Source organism: Serinus canaria, chromosome 9 (assembly GCF_022539315.1).
Source record: "Serinus canaria isolate serCan28SL12 chromosome 9, serCan2020, whole genome shotgun sequence".
Taxonomy (NCBI): domain Eukaryota; kingdom Metazoa; phylum Chordata; class Aves; order Passeriformes; family Fringillidae; genus Serinus; species Serinus canaria.
This window is the reverse complement of record NC_066323.1, coordinates 15297679-15321814: the sequence shown is the minus strand read 5'-3', so window position 1 is coordinate 15321814 and position 24136 is coordinate 15297679. Positions and strand designations below refer to the sequence as shown.

Here is a 24136-nt window from a genome sequence, read left to right as displayed (position 1 = left end):
GGAAAAAAATCTTAAAATATTTTTCTTTGTTCCTTATTTTTCTTTGTTCCTTTTCCCCCAGGCTGGTGCACCCACAGGACAATTTCCAACAGGAAGCTCATCAACCAATCCTTTCTTATAGCCTTATAGACACTTTACCCAAAAGAACTCTTATGTGGTCACATAACATCTCTGCGCCTCTTGCACTGTTGTCTTGTTTCACTGATATTAGCTTTAAACACAAAAGAAGTCTTTAAGAAGTAAAAATAAAAGCCTGCATTGTGTACCTTAAAAAGTTTCAAAAAGGAAAAAAAAAACAAACCACCCAACACAAACAGACAAGAAAACCAACCCCCCACCAGGTAATAACGTGCAAAACAGAGGGCTGTGGTAACATCCTTGAACCTGTGAAGTGGCAGGTACAAAGTAGCGGTATCATGTGTATTAAAATTGGCTAATAAGTTATTGCAGATACCACACTCATTATGCTGCAGTACTGTACATATTTTTCTTAGAAAATAGCTATTTGTGCATATCAGTATTTGTAACTTTAACACATTGTTATGTGAAAAATGTTACTGGGGAATAGATCAGCCACTTTAAGGTGCTGTTGTATCTCTTGGAATGAATGAGCTGCATCATTTTAACCATTGGTATTGGAAGTCACGAAGTTAAATTGAAGGTTTGTTCATTTCTCAAAATGTTTTCCTTTCCTAAGAGCTCTTCTATTTATACATGCCTAAATCTCTAATGTTAGAGGGATACCTGTCTGCATAATAAAGCTGATCATGTTTTGCTACAGTTTGCAGGTGAAAAAATAAATATTAGAAAAAAAACCCCTGTGTAGCATTATTTCTGTGCAGTAACATTTACTGGATGAAAATGTGCACGCTGTGTCTTGTACACAGGTGAGGTGTCCAAAGCAGTGTGTTTAAAGGTGAGCTAAGCTTTAAATTTTCACATGCCTCACTTTTGTCCTTATGATGAAGCTGTTCTAGCTCAAGTGAAGTGACCTGCCACACAGAAGAGCGTTAGGTGAGGTTTGGATTGTTTGGATAGAGTAGGTCATGAAGAACACTGGAAGCACTGTGTAGGGTGGTTATTGGAGAGAAGGTTTGCAGCAAAAGACACTTTATTATGGGTAGCTAATGACAGCTCTGAACAAGCCTTAGTTGTGGTCTGAACAGAGTGTGGTCTGAACAGCAGGCCAAGGGACCACAGGCGTAATAGCCCTCTCTTTATTAAAAACTGATACATATCAGTAAGAGCTCCTGTGGAATATTACTTTTTTTTTTTTTTAATTTACAGAAATATTTCCTGCCATACTGCAGTGAAGTTTGTAGAGGGAAAAATGTCTGGCTTGTCTTCCTTTGTAACAGTGATAAGGTTCAAGAAAAATATAACTGCATCAAAGTAATTGCTGTTTTAAACAGATAATTTGGCTACAGTTCAAGTGTAATTCTGAAACTGAGCAAATAATGTAAGTATATTGTGAATACATAAACTGCAAGCTTAAAGTTTCTGACCAGCTGGAGAATAAAATTCTAACAGATTTCAGGATATCAGGAATAAATAAGGTGAGATTGACTTTTTTTTAAAAAGGACATGCAAGTCCATTTGAGATAAACATGAAAATTCTTCAAGGTAAGACATTTCACTTGTAATTGACTGCCTGAATGTCAGCTAGGTTTTTCTAGGGCATCTGAAAGGCTTGACCTCTCCTTGTAAAAATATTTGTGATAATGCTTTTGACTTTTGTAGCCTGCCTATGGGGGTTGTAATTTCTTTTTGTTTGTTTTTGGTTTTTAAACTTTGGCAATAGCAAGCAGGAGACAGGCAGCTCATAAAACATGCTGCAAGTTTTCTATACTTCAATGTCTGGTTTTGTCCTGTTGGTATATTTAAAACAGGCTTGAAGGCTCTCTTTTGTTTCTGATGGAGACTGCTCAACAGAGTGTGGTGTTCAGTTCAGTTCCCAACATTCTCTGAGGAATTCACTGAAGAAATCCCCAGCAACTGGAGTCTTGCAGGGTATTAGTAATACCCTTACTCTCACCACTGTATTTTAGCACAGTGTAAATACTTGTAATTCTCCCTGTTCCACAGCCTTGGCTGTTTTGGATAGTAAAAGGTAAATGCAGTAGAGAGTGGGGAACTGCAAGGGTTCAGCAGGTCTTGGGAATACTTAAAAATGCTTAATGCAGAGAACTGGACCGAATCATAGAGATGTCTTGTCAATGAGATAAAAAGTGTTATGAAAGAGCAACAATTCTGTGCCCTCTTCACTTACAGTGGTGTAAATTAGGCTTTGGGCAAGGGCTAATGGGATCAGCATCTATAGAGATTGTCCTAATCCAAATACTACTGCTGAGATACTGAAACTGATTGAAGTATTCAAGGCAGGTAGTGTAGAATATGCACTAGAAGTAGTAGAATATTTTTCATAATGAATTATGACAGATAAAAGGTTTGCAACTTTTAACTATACACAAACACACCTCTTAAGTCTGTGTTCACGGATTTTAGATTTGTCAAAATCCAGACAAGCTAAAGATCTTTTATTGTTTTGAGCCTTCTGTATATTGAGCATAAACTGACACCATTGGTGTTTCATTGATTAGGTTTTAAAATAGCTTTATTTACAAAATGAATTTTTCACCCCTGATTTGAAATGTTTTTATCGTGGAGATCTCTGCAGTTATTCCCTCAATTGTTCATGCAAATAGCATAGTTGCCTAAAAGCTGTATTTTTAAGCAGTTCACTTGATAACTTTAGGCCCCTTATATAGAAATTAATGTGGAGACCTCCTAGATTAGACTTCAGTCCTAAACATCAGCTGTTACAAGTGTAAGATGCTACACTTGCAGGACCACCCTGAGCTCTGTAAGGCAGTTGTGATGTCCAGTTGAAAAAGTCTTTAAGTTTTCCAAAGACCTCTGTGACAAATTTTCTGACAAGTCTTTGTATGGTTCAACTGCTTTAGATTCCCTGGGCATATCTGATGGTCTTCTGTCAGTAAATAAATTGCCTTAAATTGAAATACTCAGTAAAAGGGAAAGTCCGAGGTTGTTCTGTGAGTTCCTGTGGTGCGAGGTTCAGGCATTTGTATGTCCTTGTGCTCACTAAGCCTTAATAGAAGTTTGTATGTCAGATCACTAACCTTGATTTAGAAGACTGTTTGAGGAATGTTTGTATTAAACTGCTGGTGAAGAAAATGGAGCAAATGCATCATCCTGTTGACGAAGCTCTCTCTGCAGTAGGCTCATAAACAGCTTGCTTCAACCTGGACCAGTTTTGCTTGATTGAATGTTATATTTCTCTTGATTTCTTGTCCAGATGATGGAGCCTTCTGCATTGTTGCTTGTAACCTTTGCTTTTGTCTCGGTTGTTAAGGGGCAGTGCTTTCAGCAGCCACACTTGTATTTCTGCATTTGATGGAAATTATGGTGTACATGCTTCTGATCAGGAAAATTCCAGTTATGACTGTGAAGTAGCTGCCATAAATGAGAAACTGGGAAATGGAGGTTGGGAAGGAGAAAAGTAGTTATGTAACAGAAAAAACAGTTTTTGACTCTAACGGGTATCTCTCCATTGCTGCCTTCCTTTCCCTGTCATCTGTGCCCAGAATGACCCCATCTTGAGAGGATTCAAGAAGTCTGGACTGCTTGACTTTACACTGTCGAAATTCTATGATTGTAAAAGGGGGAGAGAATGTTCTGATACATCCTTCCCCACCTCAATAAGCGAGGACAGCTGTCCTGCACTTTGTCTCTTTTCTGGAAACATGAAACCTAGAGTCTTAGACTCATTCAGTATCTCAGTTTAAACTAATTTTAGAAATTTAATGGGGAATTGCAATGAGTTAATTTTCAGAATTACAGTAACTTTAAAGGTGTGTTCACTGGAACTATGTAACTTAAATTACCCCAGTAATAGACCCATAGATTCTTTCAGCTGGCTTCCTGCTTCTGGTTAGGGTATTTTGGCTATAAACTTGTGAATAGTAAGCCTTTAATTTAAAAAATACCCAGAGTAGTAGGTGGTCGCCTTTGCCTTCTGTTTTGTGGACATAGAATAATTTCCAGTCATCCCAGTACTGGGAGGCTTGGAGGACAAGCAGGTTGAAGTAGTTCAAGCCAGTTCATTTTAAATGGGTCTTTTTCCAGGTGAGTAACTGTCCTGAACTTGCACATTACCACAGGCTAATCTTGGAGTAGAACCTGCTTTTGAAGGAGAGTAGGGGAACTAAGCAGTGGGACTCAGTGGCTTACCTGAGTGCTGATATCCAGTCCCAGACCTCTTGAATCTACTACAACAACAGTTAAAATCGTCTGAATCACCAGTGCAACAAAGTTGTTGAAGCCAAACATCAAAGCATAACGTTCCATGCTGAGGTTGACAGCAATCTGAAACCTGACAATGAATGCACAGGTTCACAAAACCATGGAGAGCAAGGACAGGTGGATGCACTTATGGGAACAGTTTAATGGGCACAGTGCACTCTTCAAAGGACCAGATCACTTCAGTCTTGGCTATTAAGCTTTATCAGCTTCATTTTGGCAATTTTTTTTTGTTTTTTCTGGCTTTGTGACTTTTGTGCATCTTATTTACCCTTGAGTGAATATTTTTGCTAAATACCTGTCTATATTCATTGGATCATTTTGAGAATACTCATACTTTGTCATTGAACAGCCAAGTACAGAAGCTGCCTTGTTCTGACTTGGAGTGTACTATGGTAATGGTTAGGTCAAATAATTTTACCCAGTTTTATACAGGCTAGAAACAATATATGCTGCTGGCATAACCTATTTGTATTTATATCTAGGGAAATGTCCAGTAAAATTTTGATAAATATAAAAATTTGACAGTGATTTAAATCAATTTAGTTAGAACAGTTGTGTGTTGTACTTACGTTGCTATTGTTATAAGGAACATATAGCAAGCTTTAAATACAAGGTAACCAGCATAACATGCCCAGATGTTCTCAGTGAAGTGCATAAGAAGCAGAGAACCAGCATCCAGTGCAGAAAAAATTCCCAAAGCCAGTTCTCCAGAGAGATCCCAGTTTATTTTGACATATCCCACTGCCATGGATGTTGCTGAACCTAAAAATAGAAAAGTAGTAATTAAATCTTCAAAACATTATCATTGAGAGCCATTGCATAACTGTCATTAGATCATGCCAGGAGCTCTTCAGTCTTGCTCACAGTGGACTTTGGTAATGGTATGGATCATACTTCTTTTTCGGGGTGTGGGAGTCTTCTGTTAGTTTGGATGTTTTCTTCCTTGCTTAGCCCCTTCACTGCCTGAAGTGCTCTGGGAAAGTGCCTTATGCCTAAGGCTGGAGGCAGCAGTGCACTTTCTATTGTTGCTCCGTTTTTAGACAACTATGAACAAGGAGGAGAACAATCCCACCAAGCATTTTCTGCCAAAATATGTATGAGTTTAGTTACTTCATGTGAAGTTCTTTATGGAAAGAAAATCTTAGCACTTTATGCTTTTTTTTATTGGAAGTGTATTTTCAGTTTCTGGTGAAAAGCCTTATGAAACTGCATTTGTCAATGTCTTGTTGGCCATCACATGTGTTAAAACCCTTACTTGAGTCTCTTACAGTGTAGCAAATTCCATGTTCTCATGTGAGCTAGCACAAAAACTGGACTTTGTTTGCTGGTTGTATGTGTTCTTCATCAGAATTCCAAAAACTGGGGCAAACCAACCCCTTTGGTCCATCCCTCCATGAGCAGTGGTTCCCAGTGCTGTGAGTGCCTTCTGTACTCTGAAATTGTCAAGTGCCAGAGGGTGTAAGTGCAAGAAAGACTTTGGAAACACTACTCAAAGCAGTAGTCAGAAGTTCTGGAGTAGCTTCAGTAAAATGGATTTTCATGCTGATTGCAGGGGGGAAGAGTAACCTGACAATTCCCTGTAGCAGTGTGGGATACAGCTCCTGGAATGTAGGGGGAGACAGCTGTGTAAATGGGAGCTCCAAAAGGAGGCTGTATTGGTGCTGCACAGCTAAATAAATGAAGTTTTCACTTTACCCATATCCCTCTGTGGCTAAAGAGAAATGGAATTTGGGTGGGCCAGGTAACTAATGAGAAGCAGAATGGCTGAGGTTGGAAGAGAGATGGAGGTCGCATGGCCCTAAAAGCTGAGTCAGCTAAAGGAAGCTGCTCAGGATGGTGCCTAGGCTTTGACTCTAGGAGGGAGAGTCCACATATCTGGCCAACCTGTTCCTGTTTAAAATCACCCTTGGAATAAAAATGTTCCTCTGTGTTTAAGTGCAACTTTGCTTGATTTTGTGCCCCTTGACTTTTCCCAGTCCTGTCACTGGCCACCACTGGGAAGAGCATGGTTCCATCCTTTTTTCTCCTTTCCTTCAAGTCTCTATGCACATTAATAAGATTTCTTGTTTTTCAACGGTAAACAATTACAGTGATCTCAGCCTTGTCACATCACAGAAATGGTTTCACAAAATACCCTAACTTGGAAGCGACCCACAAGGACCATCAAGTCGAACCCTGGAGTGAATGGCCCATATAGGGGTTGTGCTCACAGCCTCTGTTGTGGCAAACATGCCAATCAGGACACAGATGTAGTCAGAATATTTGTTGAGGAGCACTTAGACTGGAATGATTTTTAATCCAGTGTCTAAATAGACATTTTCACAGTATGCTCAGAGTAGTATTTAGAGCAGTGTATCAGCTAACATGTTCTTTTAATTCTTAAACCAGCCAGCTTAAGGTGTATTTGAAGGAGGAATATGGACGATATCATTGCACAGTTTTGATGTGCTTACTTGAGATTAAAGACATGGTCTAAAAAGAGCAGTAAACTTAAAACTCTTAAAACATTTTGGCAGAATGAGTCTCCTCTAAGAAGGAAAAGCTTATGTTTTTTAAGACTAATTTTGAAGAGCCCACTGTAAAAGTTTATAGTAAAATCATGCTTTGCACACTGTTTGTCTGTTTACGTGGTCCTCATAGGAGATGGAAAGGCACCAAACACATTGCTGAAGAGTCCCTCGGCACTGGATGGTTACAAGTATCTGCTAATGATTGCTTACCCAAAAAAGTTGCTATTGCTTCGACAGCTCCGTTGTACACTGTGGAGCTGTGCGAGGGGGCTCGCAGGTCCCACAGCACCTGGACATAATTCAGCACCTGGTTAAAGCCGGCCGTGGCCAGAGCCCACCACAGGGACCAGCAGAGGAGCCTGCGGGAGCCGTAGCAGTCCCTCAGGTCCCTGCCCAGCTGCAGCAGCACGCTGAGCCCGTGCCTGTGGGGCCTGGCACTGCCAGCCTGGGGCTGGGGGCTCGGGGCCCTGGCAGCAGGATCAGGGCTCCTTTCCTCTTGGCAGCTCGGGGCCCTGCAGGCAGCGCCCACGGCCAGCCCTTTGCCAGGCCCTGGCACGGTCTCGGGGGCATCTTTCCCATGGAAGAACATGCTCCTCTGGGGCATGGGCAGGAAGAAGGCGCACAGGAATGCCAGGGACACGGAAGCCAAGCTGATGGCGTTGAGGTAGAAGTAGGAGACGTCTGCTAAGGACACCAGCAGCTGTCCCAGCACGGCAGCCACGGTGGCTGCCACCAGAGTGACGCTCCTGCAGTAGCTGGTGACCCTCTGGTAGTGTTGGGTGCTGACCACGCTGTAGATGTAGGCGTAATAGGCCACCTCGGTGGCTGTGACCATGCCATAGAAGAATTCCACCAGCTGCATGGCCACCACTCCGCGTGCAAAGAGCAGCAGGAGCCACGTGACGATGAGGCTGATGCCCTGCAGGAGGAGGACGGGCTTGTAGCGCACGTAGTCTGTGAGCAGGAACACTGGGAAAAGGAGAGCCAGGTAGGAGTATGTCCACACTGGCAGAATCTGGTTGGTAACCTAGAACACAATGAAAGAGGAAATGTTAAAACAGCCCCAACTCCCCGTATGTTTAAAATACCCTTTCAGATGATTTTTGGTGGTGTTACTGCTGAAACAGCCTAGTTGTGGTGATATGGAACATTGAAACGTGTGAACAGTGCAGACTTAAACTGCTTTTAGTTACAAGACTGTGACTTCACCGTGTAAGGACTAGACAGTGATGCTATGCTCCACTAAAGAAACAGATTTTCTTAAAAAGTAATTCCAGTAAAGGCCTATGAAGAATGCAGATTTTGATGGGCAGCTGTTTAAAGCAATTGTAACTTTGTGTCTGATGTAAGTCTCTCTAGTTTGAAATCCTATTCCCTCCAGTATCTGAAAATGAAGGCTTTTAACATAATGTGAGTCATTAAATACCTTTGGTCACGTCTTTTCCTTGTTCGGTATAGAGAAAAAAATTATGTGCCTCTTACAAAGGGGAACTGCAACTGCACAGAGTATGTAGCTGCTACTAGGGTACTGCACCTTCTGTGTTTTTTTCTGACTTAAAGTGTAAGAAGTAAAGAAGTCTTTCAGTAAGTTTAAGTTGGTCTTCAATACGTAGACACCCTGTGAAGAAATTCTTTCTCTTTTTTTCTAAAACTCTTCTGATTTTGGGTTGGAAGGTGCTGATTGTGGTTGCCACTAAAGCTCAGTGCTTTCCTGGGCAGTTTGTGCAGATCCAGGGCAGGTATCCTTATAGATGCACATCACAAAGTGACCTTCTTCTGTGACTCTAAGTTGCCTGTTTTGGGCAGGTCTTGCCCAGTAGTTGTGGGGCCTGCAGTGGTGTCCATTCCTGATCTCTTGTTCTCTGCTTAAGCAATTAGACTAGAAAGGAACTGTACCAAATGCTGGAGGAATGCTTTTTACTTTTGAACAGGTACTGGAATGATTTTGCATAGTGAGCAGCAGGTTCACTGTATCCTTCTGTGTGACTTCTTTTGTTTTTCTGAACTTAGAATTACCTCATTGAATTAACTCACTGGAGTCGAGTTTGGCTGAAAGAGACAATGTCTGTACTGTGCTTGATTTTGAGTTAAGAATTCTTGCTGAAATCAGAATTAAGGCATTCTATGATACTGTCTGTTTGATTTATACAAGAAATAATGCTTTCCCTTGTGGTTAAAAAAAATTAAAAGGAGGGAGAAAAAACCTCCCTGACAACCTAAACCATAAATACCTTTTTTCAGCAGAAACCTCGGGTTCACAGTGTGCTGGTAGATTCTGCCTTTACATTTGCTACTGCACATCAGGAATGACTGTTCTTCATATTAGCTGTATGTGGGTGTAGCAAGCCTGTGTTTTCTAATTATACTGTTAGCTCCATGACTCAGCCATGTGTTAACCATGTCCCCTTTTGTTGGGAGGTGTACTCCTGAAGCAGCAGTGCTGAACACAGGAAACTTGGAGTGCATGTTATTGTCAAAAACGCCCAGTTTTTCTGAATGTGAACTTAACCTCCACAGGTTAATGAATGCATGAATTTAGGGAATATAGGAAATAAGCTTACAACTCATAAGAGGAAGGCTGCTTAGCTTTCTTATGTTTTGAAATCAATTCTGTCAGTGTAATCAATTCCATGGTAAGTATAAATAAATGTCTCCTCTGGGGTGGAGAGAGGAACTAGCTGAGCTGATTTTGCCAAATATATCAACCACCAAAGGGGTTTCAAAGTCCTGAGAATGTAGGGACTTTAAAGTTTTGATCTCCTGCCAAACAGGTGACTCCTGACCCTCTTCCAGAAGAATCTTAAACATGGATCTTTAGATAAAATATTCACACTTCATCTTCTCTTCTGTTACTGCTGTACGGCCTAATGCTTTAAGCATTTTAGTTACTGCTTTAGAGAGTAGTTACATACCTCTTCAGTTGTTAGGTTTTTGTCTGGTCCTGTTAGATAGGGGGTGAGAAAAGATTCTGATGGCCTCATTGTGGTGAAAAATCCATTTGCACAGATGATCACCGTGGGATAAATCCAGCTGTGGCTTACGGCTCCCTTCCAGCAATCCATAATCTATCTAAACAAAAAAAAGGTGGCAAAGGAAGAATAGATGCTCTTCACAGTTGGTAAAAATTAATTTTCAAGTGTACTTTTTAACTAAACCTACACTCACTCCCCTGAAGCCATGACCACCAGTGAAGGCTGTGGTGGCGGCATCCATTGTAACTGGACTTAGGGGGACAGGTGGCAGTATGACAGCCAAGGGCTGCCCACAGAGGTGGCTCAGATGTCTGGCTGGTGTGCAGATGTAACCAAACCACTGATCTCAAGCTGCACTCCTGGATCTCCTCTTAGGCAGAGACACCTCTGGCAGTTACTCCTGAGGCTGAGATTCTGTGCTACAGCACATTCTTGGTAAGTGACTAACAGTGTGCTCAGCCTTGAAACCTTGGCTAAGTCATATGAAGAACTTATTGCATATATTGCATAATCCTTTAGATGGAAGCAGTTAACCAAATCTGGGACTAGGAGTGGGTCTAAGTTGCACCCAGGCTCCTCTCTGAGAGTAGTTTAGAATGTGACTTAGCAGGAGGGTCTCTGATCAGTTTTACCTGATCTTGCCATCTCTGCACTAAGTCAAGTACACTTCCCTGTTGAGTCTTGTTAAACCACTGTCACATTTACTGCTGAACTTTGTTATATTGATAAAGGGCATTGTTGCTTCTGTCTTGTGAGTGAAGTGCACGGCTCCAGCTGTGCCACATATCTAAGCCAATGTTCCCCTCACTGAACCTGCCTGGAATCACAGCTGCAGTTTGGAAATGAGCAACTGGATCAAGGTGCATCAGCCCTGGTAAACTCTGTATTGTCTGTCAAAGGTTGGTTGTAGTGATGTGCTTAGGGCTCAGTGGCTGTGCTGTAGCAGAAGAAAAAAGTTCCATTATAGTCTCATTTTTGAATAAATGAGTGGGCAAAGTGTGAGATCAAAGCTCATTCTGTGTGCTCAAGGAGATTCTTTTCTGTTGATTTGCAAATCTGTTTGGTTTTTTTGTTGACATTTTGATTTGACACAATGACCATGCAAATGTTCTTGATGGCAATAAAAGCCATCAGGCAGCTCAACCCATTTTGACCTCAGCTTCTTCAAAATGCTTTAACACTCACCATGTTTCTTGCACTCCAGTCATTGGAGAGGGTAAAGAAAAATCCAGAAACTGTATACTCACGGTACCTGCTCAGACTTAGGGTAAAGAACTATTGACTTCACTTTTGAAAGTGATGACCAAAAGGAAAAGGAGGCTTGTTTCTTTGGTGTAGCTGGCAGAAAAAAAGAAGTCTAGAAAGATTTGAGTTTTTTAAGTTTATTTTACTTCTTTTGTGTAAAAAGTCAATTTCACTCTTCCTGAAATAAGTGAAACAGTGTGTCCAATCATAAGCAAATGAAAGCAAAGCACTAGCTGATGTCTAATCATGCTGCTACAAGCTGTGAATCTTAAATTGCTGAATTCCATTCTATAGCAGGCACTTTTGAAAAAGTGCTTCTGCTTGCACTGTGAGATGATATACATTAAAACTTAAATAGTATGTAAATCATATGTTATAAAGACAATATTTCTGTGACCTGAGAGGAATGTTAGAAAAGCAGCCCTAACCTTGTAACTCGATTTTTAAAAGTTGTCTGTCATCTTTCTCTTACAAATAATTGTAAATAAAATATAGTCTCTAGTATCTTTAACTCAAGACCTTATTTGAAATGTGATAAAAATATAAGCCCTGGGCTGATCAGTAACATCTCCATAAATCATGCATCACCTCCAAATGCACTGAGCAAGTGAGTAGCCAGCACACTCCCAAATAACTCCAATGGTGATGAATTACCTGTCAAGGCTCTGGCTGTGGAGAATTTCCTGTGGATTCAGGTGCAGTTCTTCCTAGAATGACTTTGTCTTGCAGAGAAGTGAGAAGCCACCCTTTTGAGCTGGTGGTAGTCAGAAATTTCTGTAACTTTTTCCCAGAAAGTTATTTCTAAACTTGAAAATGTTATCAGAATTTAAATAATAATAACAACTTGTCATAGCTGTTCTTTCTTGCAGAACTTGTCCATGAAGATTGTAGGGAAAGTGTTCTTTATGGGTTTTGTCAGCAAACTGAGTTCTATTTTTAAGATAAAACTATGACTTAGTGTAGCTAATGATTAATAAAACCTGTTGTGACAAGAAAGCAATGATTGCATTCTTTCTGTTAATAAATACCATTAAAAGCTCTGGCTTCTGGTTTATGGAAAGACAGATAACCAGTTTTACAGTTTGGACTTACTGCCCTTGTCCCGCGCACAGCACAGAGGCCTCTGGGCTCGTGAGGCTGCTCTGACTGTCCTGGCTCTGCTGGGGCCGTGGGAGGTAGGACAGCAAATGCTTCCTAATATTAGTTGGCCTGGAATTACTTCTGTATAGGGACAGATCTGTCATTTAAAGACAAAGGGACGAAATTCAACTGCTAAATGTAGGTTCTTAGCTAAAAAATGAACAGGCTTGTTTCAGAGAAATGCTGCTGCTTTGCTTTCCTTTACCCATTTATTTCTTAGACTGTACTGCCTGCATCTTCCAAGGCTGATCAGAGGCTGCAGTTCACCCTGAAGCCTGTTGGTGGGACGTGTGTTGACCCTGGGAGCAGAAGCTGAGGCCCTGCCAGGAGGGGCTCTTTGGGAGCTTGACAGAGCCTGGTCTGGTCCTGCACGTACAGGAGGTTCCCTCAGGGCTGGGGTGTGTGGTGCAACCAGGCAGGAGGTGCTCAGGGGAGCTGGGCCTGCCTCTGCCCTTCATCCTCCTCCCTGGCCAAGGGCTTTGAGGCAGGGAAAGGACCTTGGGCAGGGGCTGAGAGGGCTGCTGGCTCGTGTTTCTCTGGTAGCCCACACAGTGCTTGGGCAGTACCTGCATGTTTTGAATACAAACACACTATTTGTCCCTTCCTTGTTTGCTCAAACTAGCCTTACCAGCTTGTTGGGCTGCATCTTCATGGAAGGTTTGTGCCCAAACCCACTGAAGTTTCAAAGGTAATTAGTGGTGTGTTTAGAGGGGGTTGCCGCTATGGGGAGGAATGTGCCCAGCTCTGGAGTTCCATGTTTGCATGGAAACCTTTAACACTCTGGAAGAAAGACAAGCAGTACTAAAAGTTGTTAGGAGAGGTAGATGTTGAGAATTTGATTTTCCCACAGAACTAGACAGCCTGTGGTTCCAGCCTTCCTTGTAACCTGCCAAGTCTCCACTATCTCCTCTCCATAGTGTGTGTGTGCAGGTACACAAACACACAGATGCAAGTGTACATCTTACTCTTTTAGAAACCTCTGACTGCTGGGTAAGCAATGATTTGCAGCTGAAAAGCCGGGATAACATAAGGCCTTGTCTTTCTCCTCCTAAAACTCCTAAGAGCTGTCTTGTTCATCCTCTATTTACCCCATATTGCTTCCTGCCAGCTTCCAACCTCAGAATCATTATTTTGGAGATTAGAGAGAATAGGAATGGATTCTTTTTTCTTTAAAGTCTTATCTGTTTTCTGAAAATGATTTTCTCTAAAGCCTGCAAGCCAAATACACTGTGTCTGCTCGGTTCCTTCACTCCTCAGTGGCATTTTACAGACACAGAGAGCAGTTAGCTCTAGCCAGAACATAAGAATGGAGCTGAAAATATGAAGTTCCTCTTTTTAATTTAAACACAAGCTCTTGTTAACTTCTGGTCTGGGACTGACATCTAGTTCTAAACTGAATGCTTCAAAATAAGATTGCTACTCACAAGGAAGCATAGAAAAATAGTCCTCACTCTTCTGGATTCTGTCCCTGTTTCTAAAGGCAGGAGCATCATGCCCCCAGTTCTGCAGTAAGAAAAGAACTCTCACTGGAGACTAAGGGCATCTCCTATTTTTATGACTGCAATGGTTAAACTGTTCTGCTTAGAGCCAGTTTACAACAGACAATGTCCCCACAATGCACAGTAGTAAACAAAAGGCCTAAAAAATTAGCCAGGTTAATTTTGTCAGATCCTACTGATTCTTCTTGTGACTTGAAACAAATTGTTTCTGTCCTGCCTGCCCTTGCCTCTGGGCACTTGGTCTAGTTGCAGTGTGTGACAGTGGTATGAAAAGCTGGTATGTCTGTACAAATGATAGTTTGTGTCTCTACAGGAAAAATATTCTGTAAATGCTAAGTGGTTTTTATTAGTTAGATGTAGATATTGGAAGCTAGAAGCAAACAGCAGTACAGAAATAACTTCAGCATATGGATATGGTTCATATTAAATTAGACATTCACTATGCAAACTCATTTCTAGTGTCCTTTTTCTTCTCCTGGACTGTCTTTTGGACAAAATTAGCTGTAGGACTTGGAGCTTCTTGACATGAGTTTGGCTGATCCTGACAAATTCTTAGCCAAGATCAGTGGACCTCCCTCACTTGGCACTCAAAAGCACACAATGCTCACTGTTTGTTTCAGTTATAAATCTTGGATATTCCTGTTAATCTGGAATTTTCCTCTGTGGAATCAGCTAAATTTCTCCTCAATGTCCTTCTCTGGTTTTAGTTTAAGTATGAAATACTTAAGGCATTTCATATTTTTTTCCTGCTGAAAGAGGAAGCTAGTCAGTCCTGAATTTAATTTTACTGGAAGCACAAGCAAAGGAGTGGTGCTCTTGCCATTTGCTTGGACTCTGGAGTTATTCCCTTCTCAGCAGAGGTTGCTGTGAAGTCAGCACAGTGTTTGTAGCTCTCAAATGTGGGCCAAGCAACAACTGTGACATAGCAGTGTTGCAGTGAAGCTCCCAGGACAGGTTGTGCAAGCCCAGCTTTTTGCAGCCTGTGTGCACTGAGCTGTGGGATGAGACAGGAGGAGCCTGTCCCCCATCTGCCTGTAGTGGCTATGAAAGAATAGAAGGATGCAAACATGATCTTTTCTTCCTTGGTTCAGAACAAGGGCCGTGCAAAGGGGAGTCACACCCTCAGCCACTGCATCAGCAAATGTGACAGAGGCAGCTTTGCCAGCACCACATTCAGGAGCTACAATGAGCAAGGCAGGGTGAGCTCTGCTCTCTGCCATCGTGCACAGGGGGATGCAAAGGGGGTTGTTCTGATTCTGTGTATAACTTACTGCCCTTAAGCTATTTATATGCATGTAAATAAGAATCTAAAGCAACTTATCTTTTATTCTTGGCACAGTGCCATTCTGGTGAGCTCTCTGCTGGCATATGTTGTGCTGAAGTACTGGAATGATTCAGCGTAGCTTTTCAGGGCTGAGTTGAATGTTCTTCTTGCACTGCTGTTCCCTGCATGCTGCTCTTCTTCCCTGCTGGGAGCCCTTCTCCCAGGAGAAGCCCTTCTCCAGCCTGCCTGCCTCCTACAGCCGTGTCATGTAGCTTGTGACAATCTGATCTCTTGACTCGTGCTCAGCCTGGTTCAGCTGCTCTGTGCAAGATCTCACTATTTTCCTTTGGCATTTGCATGAGACCAGCACACAAATGCTTCTGATCATGAAAATCCCATGTATGACTGCGAAGTAGCTGCCATAAATTAAAAACTGGGAGAGGAGGAGAAAAAGGCAGAACAATTAATGAAAAACACATTAGAGAAATGCTGCTTCTTCTGAAGATGACAGTCACTCTGATTTTCTTGTGTTCTGGCAGTTTCTCTACACTTGAGTTTTTGCTTTGTGAGTAAGCAAAACCTCAGCTTTTCAAGTATACAGGGGATAACTGTGAAATTAGGCACTGCCCCTTTCTTCCATTCCTTATGCCTCTTAACAAACGTCAGACAGGGAGAGGGATAAGAACAGAACTTTTTTTTCTATTAGTGCAAAATGTAGAAGTACCTTCATTACCCACATGGTCATGAATAATCTGCATGAAGAACCTGAGTTCATACCTGTTTTGCTTTTACACATTTCCTTAACTGTCACCACAATGGTTTCAGTAAATACACTGTGATTTTATATCAGTATTTTCAGCAACAGTGGCAAGGCTGAATATGTAGGACCTTATGAAGTCCTACATATTCCTGTCCTTAATTTGAAAGATTTAATGTTTGATTCAATCTTTACTCTTTGAAAGTCACTTTTGCCTTCTCTGTGCAGAGTGTGAATAGCTTTAGTCTTCTTCAGACCTATTAGAGTAGAAAGCTGCCCCAGCTGAGAGCCCATCTGAGGAAATGCAGAAGTCAGTAGGTTTCAGTTGACTTCAACGTGAGTGACATTGGTTTGAAGCAAGGGACACTGTTGTGAGATAGGATGTCCCATCCCAAATGAAGTGCCCAAACTGTGGGCAGAAGACTCTATTGCACATGTTGAGATACAGACCAGGTTTGCTCCTGAGCTGGAATCAGAAGTTACTTGAGCTGAAATAACTCAAATAATCCAGACTGTGCCTTATAGTCCTGAACTCCCATTCTGCATCTGACCAAACCAGTCTGAGCTTTTGGGAAGAGAGGATGGTGTCCCATTAACTACCAAAACCGTTGGATAGCAGGGTCTGGTTAGTTATGTTCTGGTGTATCTCCCTTTGGAAAGTAAGAGACCAGCATCTGTAATCCTAAATGCATTAAAAGGCAAAAGGGAAGAATGATGACAAATAGGGGTAAAGAATGACAAGGGAAGAACGAGATGTCTGGATTTCTATAGAAGAAAGATAATTAAGTTGTGCTTTGGCATAGGAATTTTGAAGATGACTTGGCTGACCAGTAAATTGGAAGTAAGGTAACTGCACTTACTTGAGTCGCTATGTCCAGTCCCAGGCCTCTTGAATCTACAACAACTATTGTGAGAAGGGTCTGGATCAGGAGGGCAATGAAGTTGTTGAATCCAAACATCAGGGCATAGCGCTCCATGCTCAGATTGACGGCGATCTGGAACCTGACGGGAAACCGGCAGGTCAGTCACTTCCCCTGGGAAAGCTATTGCTGTCTAGCAGTCCATGAAGAGAAAGTGAATCATGGAGATGGTTCATCAAGGACACAGGAAATGCTGCTTCATTTGTTTGTTTGCTTCATTGCTTTCTCTAAAAAAAAAAAGTCTGGGGTACCATAGTGGGTTTTTTTAACTGCATGGGCTGCTTTTCTAACCCCTCCTTTCAGATGATCAGGTAGAATGTCAGGTCTCTGTACCCTTCCCCTTTGCTCCTTCTCTGCCTGCACAGACTGTGCCAGACAGGCTGTAGAGAATCCATGGCTGGAAGCTTTCAGAGACCTGGCCAGGCAAAGCTGTGACTTGCTCTGGCACTGGAAGCAGTTCTGCCCTGGCTGGGAGGTCTCTCTGGGTATCTTCTAACCAAGGTTTCCATGGTGATGAGTCACGTTTTGCTTTGTGATTTGGCAGTGCAGGTAACATGCTGCTTATTTCTGTCACGAGCCTGTAGTTTTTTACTTGCAATATCTTCTATGGCAATAATCAAAACATCTTTCTTAGCAATATATACCTGCAAAGTTTCTATACAAACAAAAGGGTGTTTTTCCTTCAGGACTCATTTTCAATGATTTTAGCTAGGGAGTTTTTTTCAAGATTTTACATTGTTGGGTTTTTTTTTTTTTTAGAATATATTGAAATAGTCCAGGTGTAATTAACTATGATGTAGTAACAATCTACCAAAATGACAAGAGCTCACTTGGCTTCCTTCAAGATAGGCATAATCTTGCCATGCTTTATAATGTTAGCAATTTTTTAAATGGTATGTGATTAATTTTGGAGTTTGACAAAAAATGCATCCAATATTTTTGGTAATGAAATATTGTGGTATATCTACAGACATTCCAAGCAAGAAAATGACTGGAGCAATAACATTTTATATTTATTACACAGGATGAAATATTTGTTGTTATATTATTTATATTATTTCTATTTCTGACCACAGAACAGCTTGGTCTCCTATGAGATCTTGTCTGAGTTTATATGTCCTGTGTTCCCTTTTATTCCTTCTTTAGATCTTAATATCATTAATGATTAAATGTATAAAATTATGCTGGGGTACACTTTATGTGGAGTCTTTTCCTGCATTCATGCAGGTCATGGCATGCTAAAAGGTTCATCAGTAGGGGGTCTAGGCATATGGTGATCCTAAAGGATGGCTGTCAGGTATGCTTGTCCCTATTGCTCACTTTGCATCTTTCTTGCCAGGAAGGAGGAAAATGGCTTCTACACTTTGCAGTTACCATTGCCTTTAGCAATAATGTTACCATTGCCTTGTTTAATTTCTGCTTAGGGAAATATTCAATGTCCTTTTGACAATTTTTCTTTCCTGGTTGTTTGGAAGAATGAAAACAACATAACCAGACATTTTAAGTGTTCTTGTCCTTACCTAAACAGTTATGTCAAGCATTAGGTCAGCTACCTCTGAGGAAAAGGATGCCCAAAGCAAACTCAAAGTAGGGTCAGTGTTCTGTGCATGATGGCAGCATGGTGATGTTCTGTACTTACGTTGCTATTGTCAGGAGGAGCACATAGCATGCCTTGAAAATGAGATATCCAGCATAACATGCCCAGATGCTGGTAGAGAAGTGCATGAGAAACAGACAACCGGCATCTATTGCAGAGAAGATCCCTAAAGCCAGCTCTCCAAAATGGTCCCAGTTAATCTGCATATATTGTACTAGAAAAGATGTTACTGAGCCTAGAAAAAGAGAAAAAAAATATGTGTAAATGTTGTACCTGCTCCACAGCCTGTATGACCAAGTCCTGCCACACTCACATGCAAAAAGGCAATGCTGAATAATGAAGCAGAGTAGTCTGAAGTTTGAAAGCATTTCTGATGACTTCTGCAGCTGTGCAGATGACTGGTCATTTTAAGACAACTTCATATATCAAGTCTCTGCCATTCTGTTCTTAGTGTTTTATTCCACTTCACAGGATAAATTTACTGTAATGTATGAGGATTCATTATTTAAGTGTCTGTACACAGCATGGCTTTCTGGGGAGAGAATTAGGAACATGGTTTGGAGTTCAAGAAGAAAATTCTTCCACCTTCTCCTAGTTGGGCTAATAAACCTTCTATTGAACAGCTGGTCTCTGTGCACCTCATAGAGGGGGTAAACTGTCAAAAAAGTGAGTTTTGAGGCATCAAGGAAGTATATCCAAGGAACAAGAAAGGATAGGTTTGCTTTTTGTGGGCCTCCTAGAAGATGCATCTGTTACAAAGTTAAGCCACCTGACTGCCCATCTTAGGGGTCCCAGACCCTTTTAAAAACTTCTATAAATTATATTTAAAAACTTCTATACTTATACACTGAGAACTAGGCAAGTCCATAAGAGAGAGAAATTCATCAAGGAGTAGATACTACAGGAGGTCTTCAACATCATGATTCACGTGGTCTCTTTAGTCGCCTGCTGCAAGAGTGGTATCTGTTTCTCCTTAAAGACTGTAAGGGTGACCTGAATGACTAGGTGTGGTGCAGATGTGTTTATTTTTCCTGATAAAACACACCCCCACATCTTGTGCAAGTTCTTTACAACAGCACCACGTGTGCCAAGGCAGGGTGGTATCCTCTGATGTTACCTTTTGATAACCTCACTTTGCATGCGTGATGCGAGCATCTGCTCCTGGTACAAAAAATGGAGTGGTTCACATGAGTTTTGTAAGGATTCATAGGGTCTTTTTTTCCCCTGAAAATCTTAGTATTGTGCAATGACTTAAATTTTTCTTTTGGTCTGGTTGCACAAGGGTATTTCACTAGAAAAAAAATTTAAATGAGAGGATTATGTTCTTTTTGTGTAAAATTTTTACAGAAAACTTCTCCCATCTGTGTAAGCTGATAGCACTGTTATGGGAACAGTGCAATATTTGTTTTGGAGGAAAAAACCCCAATATCCAATAGCCTCATCCAAAGAAACAGGGGTGCTTCTGAATGGATTTACGAGCTAGATGCAATGTCTGTGTGACTTGCACACTTTATGCACAGTAGTAAAATACAGTTATTTGTCTGCTACTAAAGAAAAACCAACATAACTCACATTTGAACTGTTGCACATCAAAGACCTAGGTCTGGAATGCACAGGGTGTGCACTGGCTCCCTGGAGCGCCTGCAATGGAATGGCACTTGGAAAGTTTACTAAAGTGAAACTTCAGAGGCTGTCGCTGTGATCAATGGTTAAACACTGACTTACTCAGAAGCGTTGCTATTGCTTCGACAGCTCCGTTGTACACTGTGGAGCTGTGCGAGGGGGCTCGCAGGTCCCACAGCACCTGGACATAATTCAGCACCTGGTTAAAGCCGGCCGTGGCCAGAGCCCACCACAGGGACCAGCAGAGGAGCCTGCGGGAGCCGTAGCAGTCCCTCAGGTCCCTGCCCAGCTGCAGCAGCACGCTGAGCCCGTGCCTGTGGGGCCTGGCACTGCCAGCCTGGGGCTGGGGGCTCGGGGCCCTGGCAGCAGGATCAGGGCTCCTTTCCTCTTGGCAGCTCGGGGCCCTGCAGGCAGCGCCCACGGCCAGCCCTTTGCCAGGCCCTGGCACGGTCTCGGGGGCATCTTTCCCATGGAAGAACATGCTCCTCTGGGGCATGGGCAGGAAGAAGGTGCACAGGAATGCCAGGGACACGGAAGCCAAGCTGATGGCATTGAGGTAGAAGTAGGAGACGTCTGCTAAGGACACCAGCAGCTGTCCCAGCACGGCAGCCACGGTGGCTGCCACCAGAGTGACGCTCCTGCAGTAGCTGGTGACCCTCTGGTAGTGTTGGGTGCTGACCACGCTGTAGATGTAGGCGTAATAGGCCACCTCGGTGGCTGTGACCATGCCATAGAAGAATTCCACCAGCTGCATGGCCACCACTCCGCGTGCAAAGAGCAGCAGGAGCCACGTGACGATGAGGCTGATGCCCTGCAGGAGGAGGACGGGCTTGTAGCGCACGTAGTCTGTGAGCAGGAACACTGGGAAAAGGAGAGCCAGGTAGGAGTATGTCCACACTGGCAGAATCTGGTTGGTAACCTAGAACAGAAGAGAAAATGTCAGTGTTCTTATTGTTGAGGAGAGGAAGTTCATGTATTTTAAATAGTGTTGTAGAGGGGAGTTTTTTCTCTGAAGGAATTCATAAAATATATAACCACATTGAATCAGCATGGGACTGTTGGGCAGGCAAATGGATCTTGGATCTGTTAAATGGATCTTTTATTTATGCAGTCTGCTGCAAATTGTAACCTGCCAGAGCTAGTTAAATTCTGCTTTTTTTTTTTTTCTTTTCATCTTTTTAAAAAACTTGAAGCAGTGTTTTCCCTTTCTATTTTCACTACTTCAGTTAAAAGAAATCATAGAATAAAACCATACCTCATCTATGGTCAGGTTTTTATCTGGTCCTGTCAAATAGGGTGTTAGGAAAGGTTCTGATGGTTTCATCATGTAGAAGAATCCGTAGAGGCAGAGGATTAGGGTGGGAAGAGCCCATGTGCCAATTTTCTCTTGCTTCCAGCAGCCCATGGCCTCTGCAGCAAAGCTGAGGATAAAGTTTGTTAGAATAATGATACTGCCCATGCAAGTGTAAAGAGGTCTTGTACCTGACTTTTGTTTTGTGGTTTCTAATGCCAAGGAGTGCTCTTTAGGGGCTGACAGTTCAAAATAATTTTTGTTTATAATGTTAAAGTGAATAGCTATTCCTTTACATTTGTCTGCTGCTCTCTTTGCAGAACGTGCATAAAAAATGAACTGGAAGATCCTTAACTGGAAGACAAACTACCCTGTCATTCTATCTGCACTGACCAAGATAAACACAGGAAAAGCCTTTCTAGACTGAAGTGGCTGAAGACAGCTGAGCACTGAGATTTCCCTCGACACCATGACTGATCACAGCCAAGCACTCTGTTGTATGACAGAGATAACTCTGGAGCCTAGCAGATGGGGCTGCTAAGAAATACAGAAGGGATATCAAGCCAGACTCTCATCTGGAATTATCTGCATAAGAAGTCCATTTTGGATACAGACATCGTATTTTCCATTTGTAAAAGTGGTCACAGAGTGTTAACAGTTCATGCTGAAATGAAATGAAGCAGGTATTTTTGTTCTTGTCACTAGGTGAGGTGATGGAATAAATGAAAATTTATTGTTTGAACTCTGCTGGACAGAGCTCAAACAAAAGTGAAAATGGGTGTAAAGGGGACATGCAAAGGAAATAGACATAAGTTAATATCCATATTAATTTATGTTAGAAGGAAGGTCTATTCAGCCCAAAGCATTCATGTCCTGATAGCACTCCAGGTTGGATGGGCAGAGGATCATTTTTTATAGGGTGTGATATGTACAAGACAGTAGGCATTATGCATCTTCTTTTTTAACTTCCTGCTATGACACGTTTTACTGACAGCCTGACACACTAAGAAAGGGTGCAGATCCAAGGGAATTTGAATTGCTTCCTTTGGGGCATAAAGGCCAAAAGCAGGGGCATTACAGGATTCCAGCAGAAAGGAAGCCAGCTCTGTGTCCGCTCTGCAGTGTGAACCACTAGATGGCAAGGTGGCCCCAGCAAGGCAGACGAGCTGGGGAGGACTGAGACACTGAGTGCTCCGGGAAGGAAGCAGTTCTGCCCCTCCTTCCTCCCCAGCTGCTGGAACACCAGCCTGGGGCAAATGTGGCTTTGGCAGGACCAGTTTGGGCCCTGCCCAGGATCGTGCTCACTGAGTCACCATAACATCCCCTGGCTCTCCTCCCACGTGGTAATCATTAAAGCCATCCAGCTCCCCAGTGTCACGGGAATGCTTCCTGTGATTCCGAGAGAATCACACCAGAAGAGTGGGGGGGAGACCATCTCTAACACTGTAATGAGAAACTTTTGGACAAGTCAGCTTTAGGACATAGCCAGGGCATATTTTAACCTTTCCAGCCAAGATTCTGTGTTCTGGTCTGTCTCAGGTCATGCCCTGTTTGCTCACCCCCCAGCAGGCTGTGTGACACCAGGGCAGCAAGTCTCGTAGCCTGTCAGAATGTCACACACACCTTTGGAGGTGAGTGGGCAGCTGCTGTCTCTGAAGGGCTTGCAGGGTGCTTGTGCTGCCCTTGGGATGCTGCCCATGGGTGGCAGGGCTTTGCCATCCTGTGCAGGAATTCACAGTTTCTGCTGTACACCGAAGAACTGCAGGTGTGTCCTGGTCACTGCATCCCTACAGTGCCAGCTGTGCATTGTCCAGGGGGTTGGGTCAGACCTGTACCTCTAATCTGCACTTCTGCTCTTTGAGCTGCCAGTGTTAGGCTGGTAGGTAAAGTGAGGTTTCCCACTTGATACAAGCAGCTGAGCAGAAAACCTGTCACTGGTGCTGAGCTGGGAGGGGCAGAGGGCTGAGGGCTCTCAGGGGCAGCCCACTCTGCCCTTGGGGAGTAGGAGAGGGTGTCACCTCACCTGCCCTGGGGTTTGTGTTCCACTCACACCCCAGCCCTTGTTGAAGTCCCCTCCAGCCCTGCAGCTGCTATACAAGCCCTCCTTTCTGAATTCCTAACCACAAACCTCTGACAACCAGAGCTCTGCCTTGCTGCTTGAGGGGGAAGGATCCAATTTGTTCCTGGTTCCGTCATCCCATGTGGTCAATTTGGCTTTTGTAAATCTAGGTCTTGCTCACTTTTGAAGAGATTTTAGGATGCCTTGGTGATGTTTTGCAACAAAATAATCCTCTGTTTCTTTTTTCCTTCAGCAATTCTTGCTGCCAGAGCTGTCAGCTCTTCTACACACAGCCTCACACTGCCCTCCAGCTCCCCATTGGATTGCTCTCTTCTTCCCTCCCACTTTCCCTTGTCATTGCAGGATTTCATATTTCTAAAGTTCATATATAATCATACCTTCTGTGCTGGAGCTCTTCCTTTCTTACATCCAAGGGAAAAGCCTCCTTTTAGTATTCCCAGTCTTACTTCTGGTTGTCCTGTGTGTATTGCAGCTACTGGACTCTGTTTGGGTTTTGTGCTTTTCCTGTTCTTCTAGTGTTACAGCTTGCTGAGACACCTCCTTTGGAAAGGCCTCCAGCTGGCTTTCTTTCAGCACCCTTAAAGGAACAGCCAGATAATCCTGGCCTGACTTTGCCCCAAGGCAGCAGTGAATCAAGACCCAAACTGCAGTTTAGTGCCTGACTGGCACAAAAACAATAGAGGAAGTCCTGTTCCCAAAGAATTTTGGGTCTATTTGACAGGATATGTGGCTTGGGAGCCATTTGTGCCTCAAACTGACCTATATTAGAGAGGGAGCAGTAGCTGTGCGTGGGTAGTCACAGAGCTGAGGGTGAGCAAATACCACTGCTGTAAGATTGGAAGGGATCCACACCACTTACATGGGGTTTCAAACTATTCTAAAAATTTAAAAGGTAAAAAGTAAAACACCCTGCTC

General features: G+C 42.7%; 2 protein-coding genes across 11 annotated transcripts in view; one reads left to right on the top strand and one right to left on the bottom strand.

Moving 5' to 3' along the window:
* AGFG1 (ArfGAP with FG repeats 1) overlaps positions 1–777 on the top strand; it is a 35932-nt gene extending 35155 nt beyond the window's left edge. For 3 of the 6 annotated variants that reach the window (XM_050977808.1, XM_050977802.1, XM_050977807.1), the window contains one exon: positions 62–774. In XM_050977808.1, coding sequence (XP_050833765.1) covers positions 62–121 — 60 coding nt within the window. In that variant the 3' untranslated portion in view covers positions 122–774. Of the gene's footprint in view, positions 1–61 lie in introns of all 6 variants that reach the window. The other 3 variants (XM_050977806.1, XM_050977804.1, XM_050977805.1) reach the window with 2 other exon arrangements.
* Positions 61–23716, bottom strand: SLC19A3 (solute carrier family 19 member 3). 5 transcript variants are annotated; one of them, XM_050977810.1, is made up of 6 exons: positions 23599–23716; positions 21106–21271; positions 7044–7860; positions 4893–5085; positions 4252–4393; positions 61–3491 (listed from the first exon to the last, which is right to left on the bottom strand). In XM_050977810.1, the coding sequence occupies exons 2-6, from the start codon at positions 21253–21255 to the stop codon at positions 3369–3371; spliced, it is 1425 nt and encodes a 474-aa protein (XP_050833767.1). In that variant the 5' UTR covers positions 21256–21271; positions 23599–23716; the 3' UTR covers positions 61–3368. The 5 variants fall into 5 exon arrangements, with proteins under 5 accessions (XP_050833767.1, XP_050833766.1, XP_050833768.1 ...); XM_050977809.1 differs by lacking the exons at positions 21106–21271; positions 23599–23716 and adding exons at positions 9746–9902; positions 11705–15203; XM_030227278.2 differs by lacking the exons at positions 61–3491; positions 4252–4393; positions 4893–5085; positions 7044–7860 and adding exons at positions 12219–15386; positions 16571–16712; positions 18270–18462; positions 19953–20769.
* Between the last annotated feature and the right edge of the window lie 420 nt (positions 23717–24136).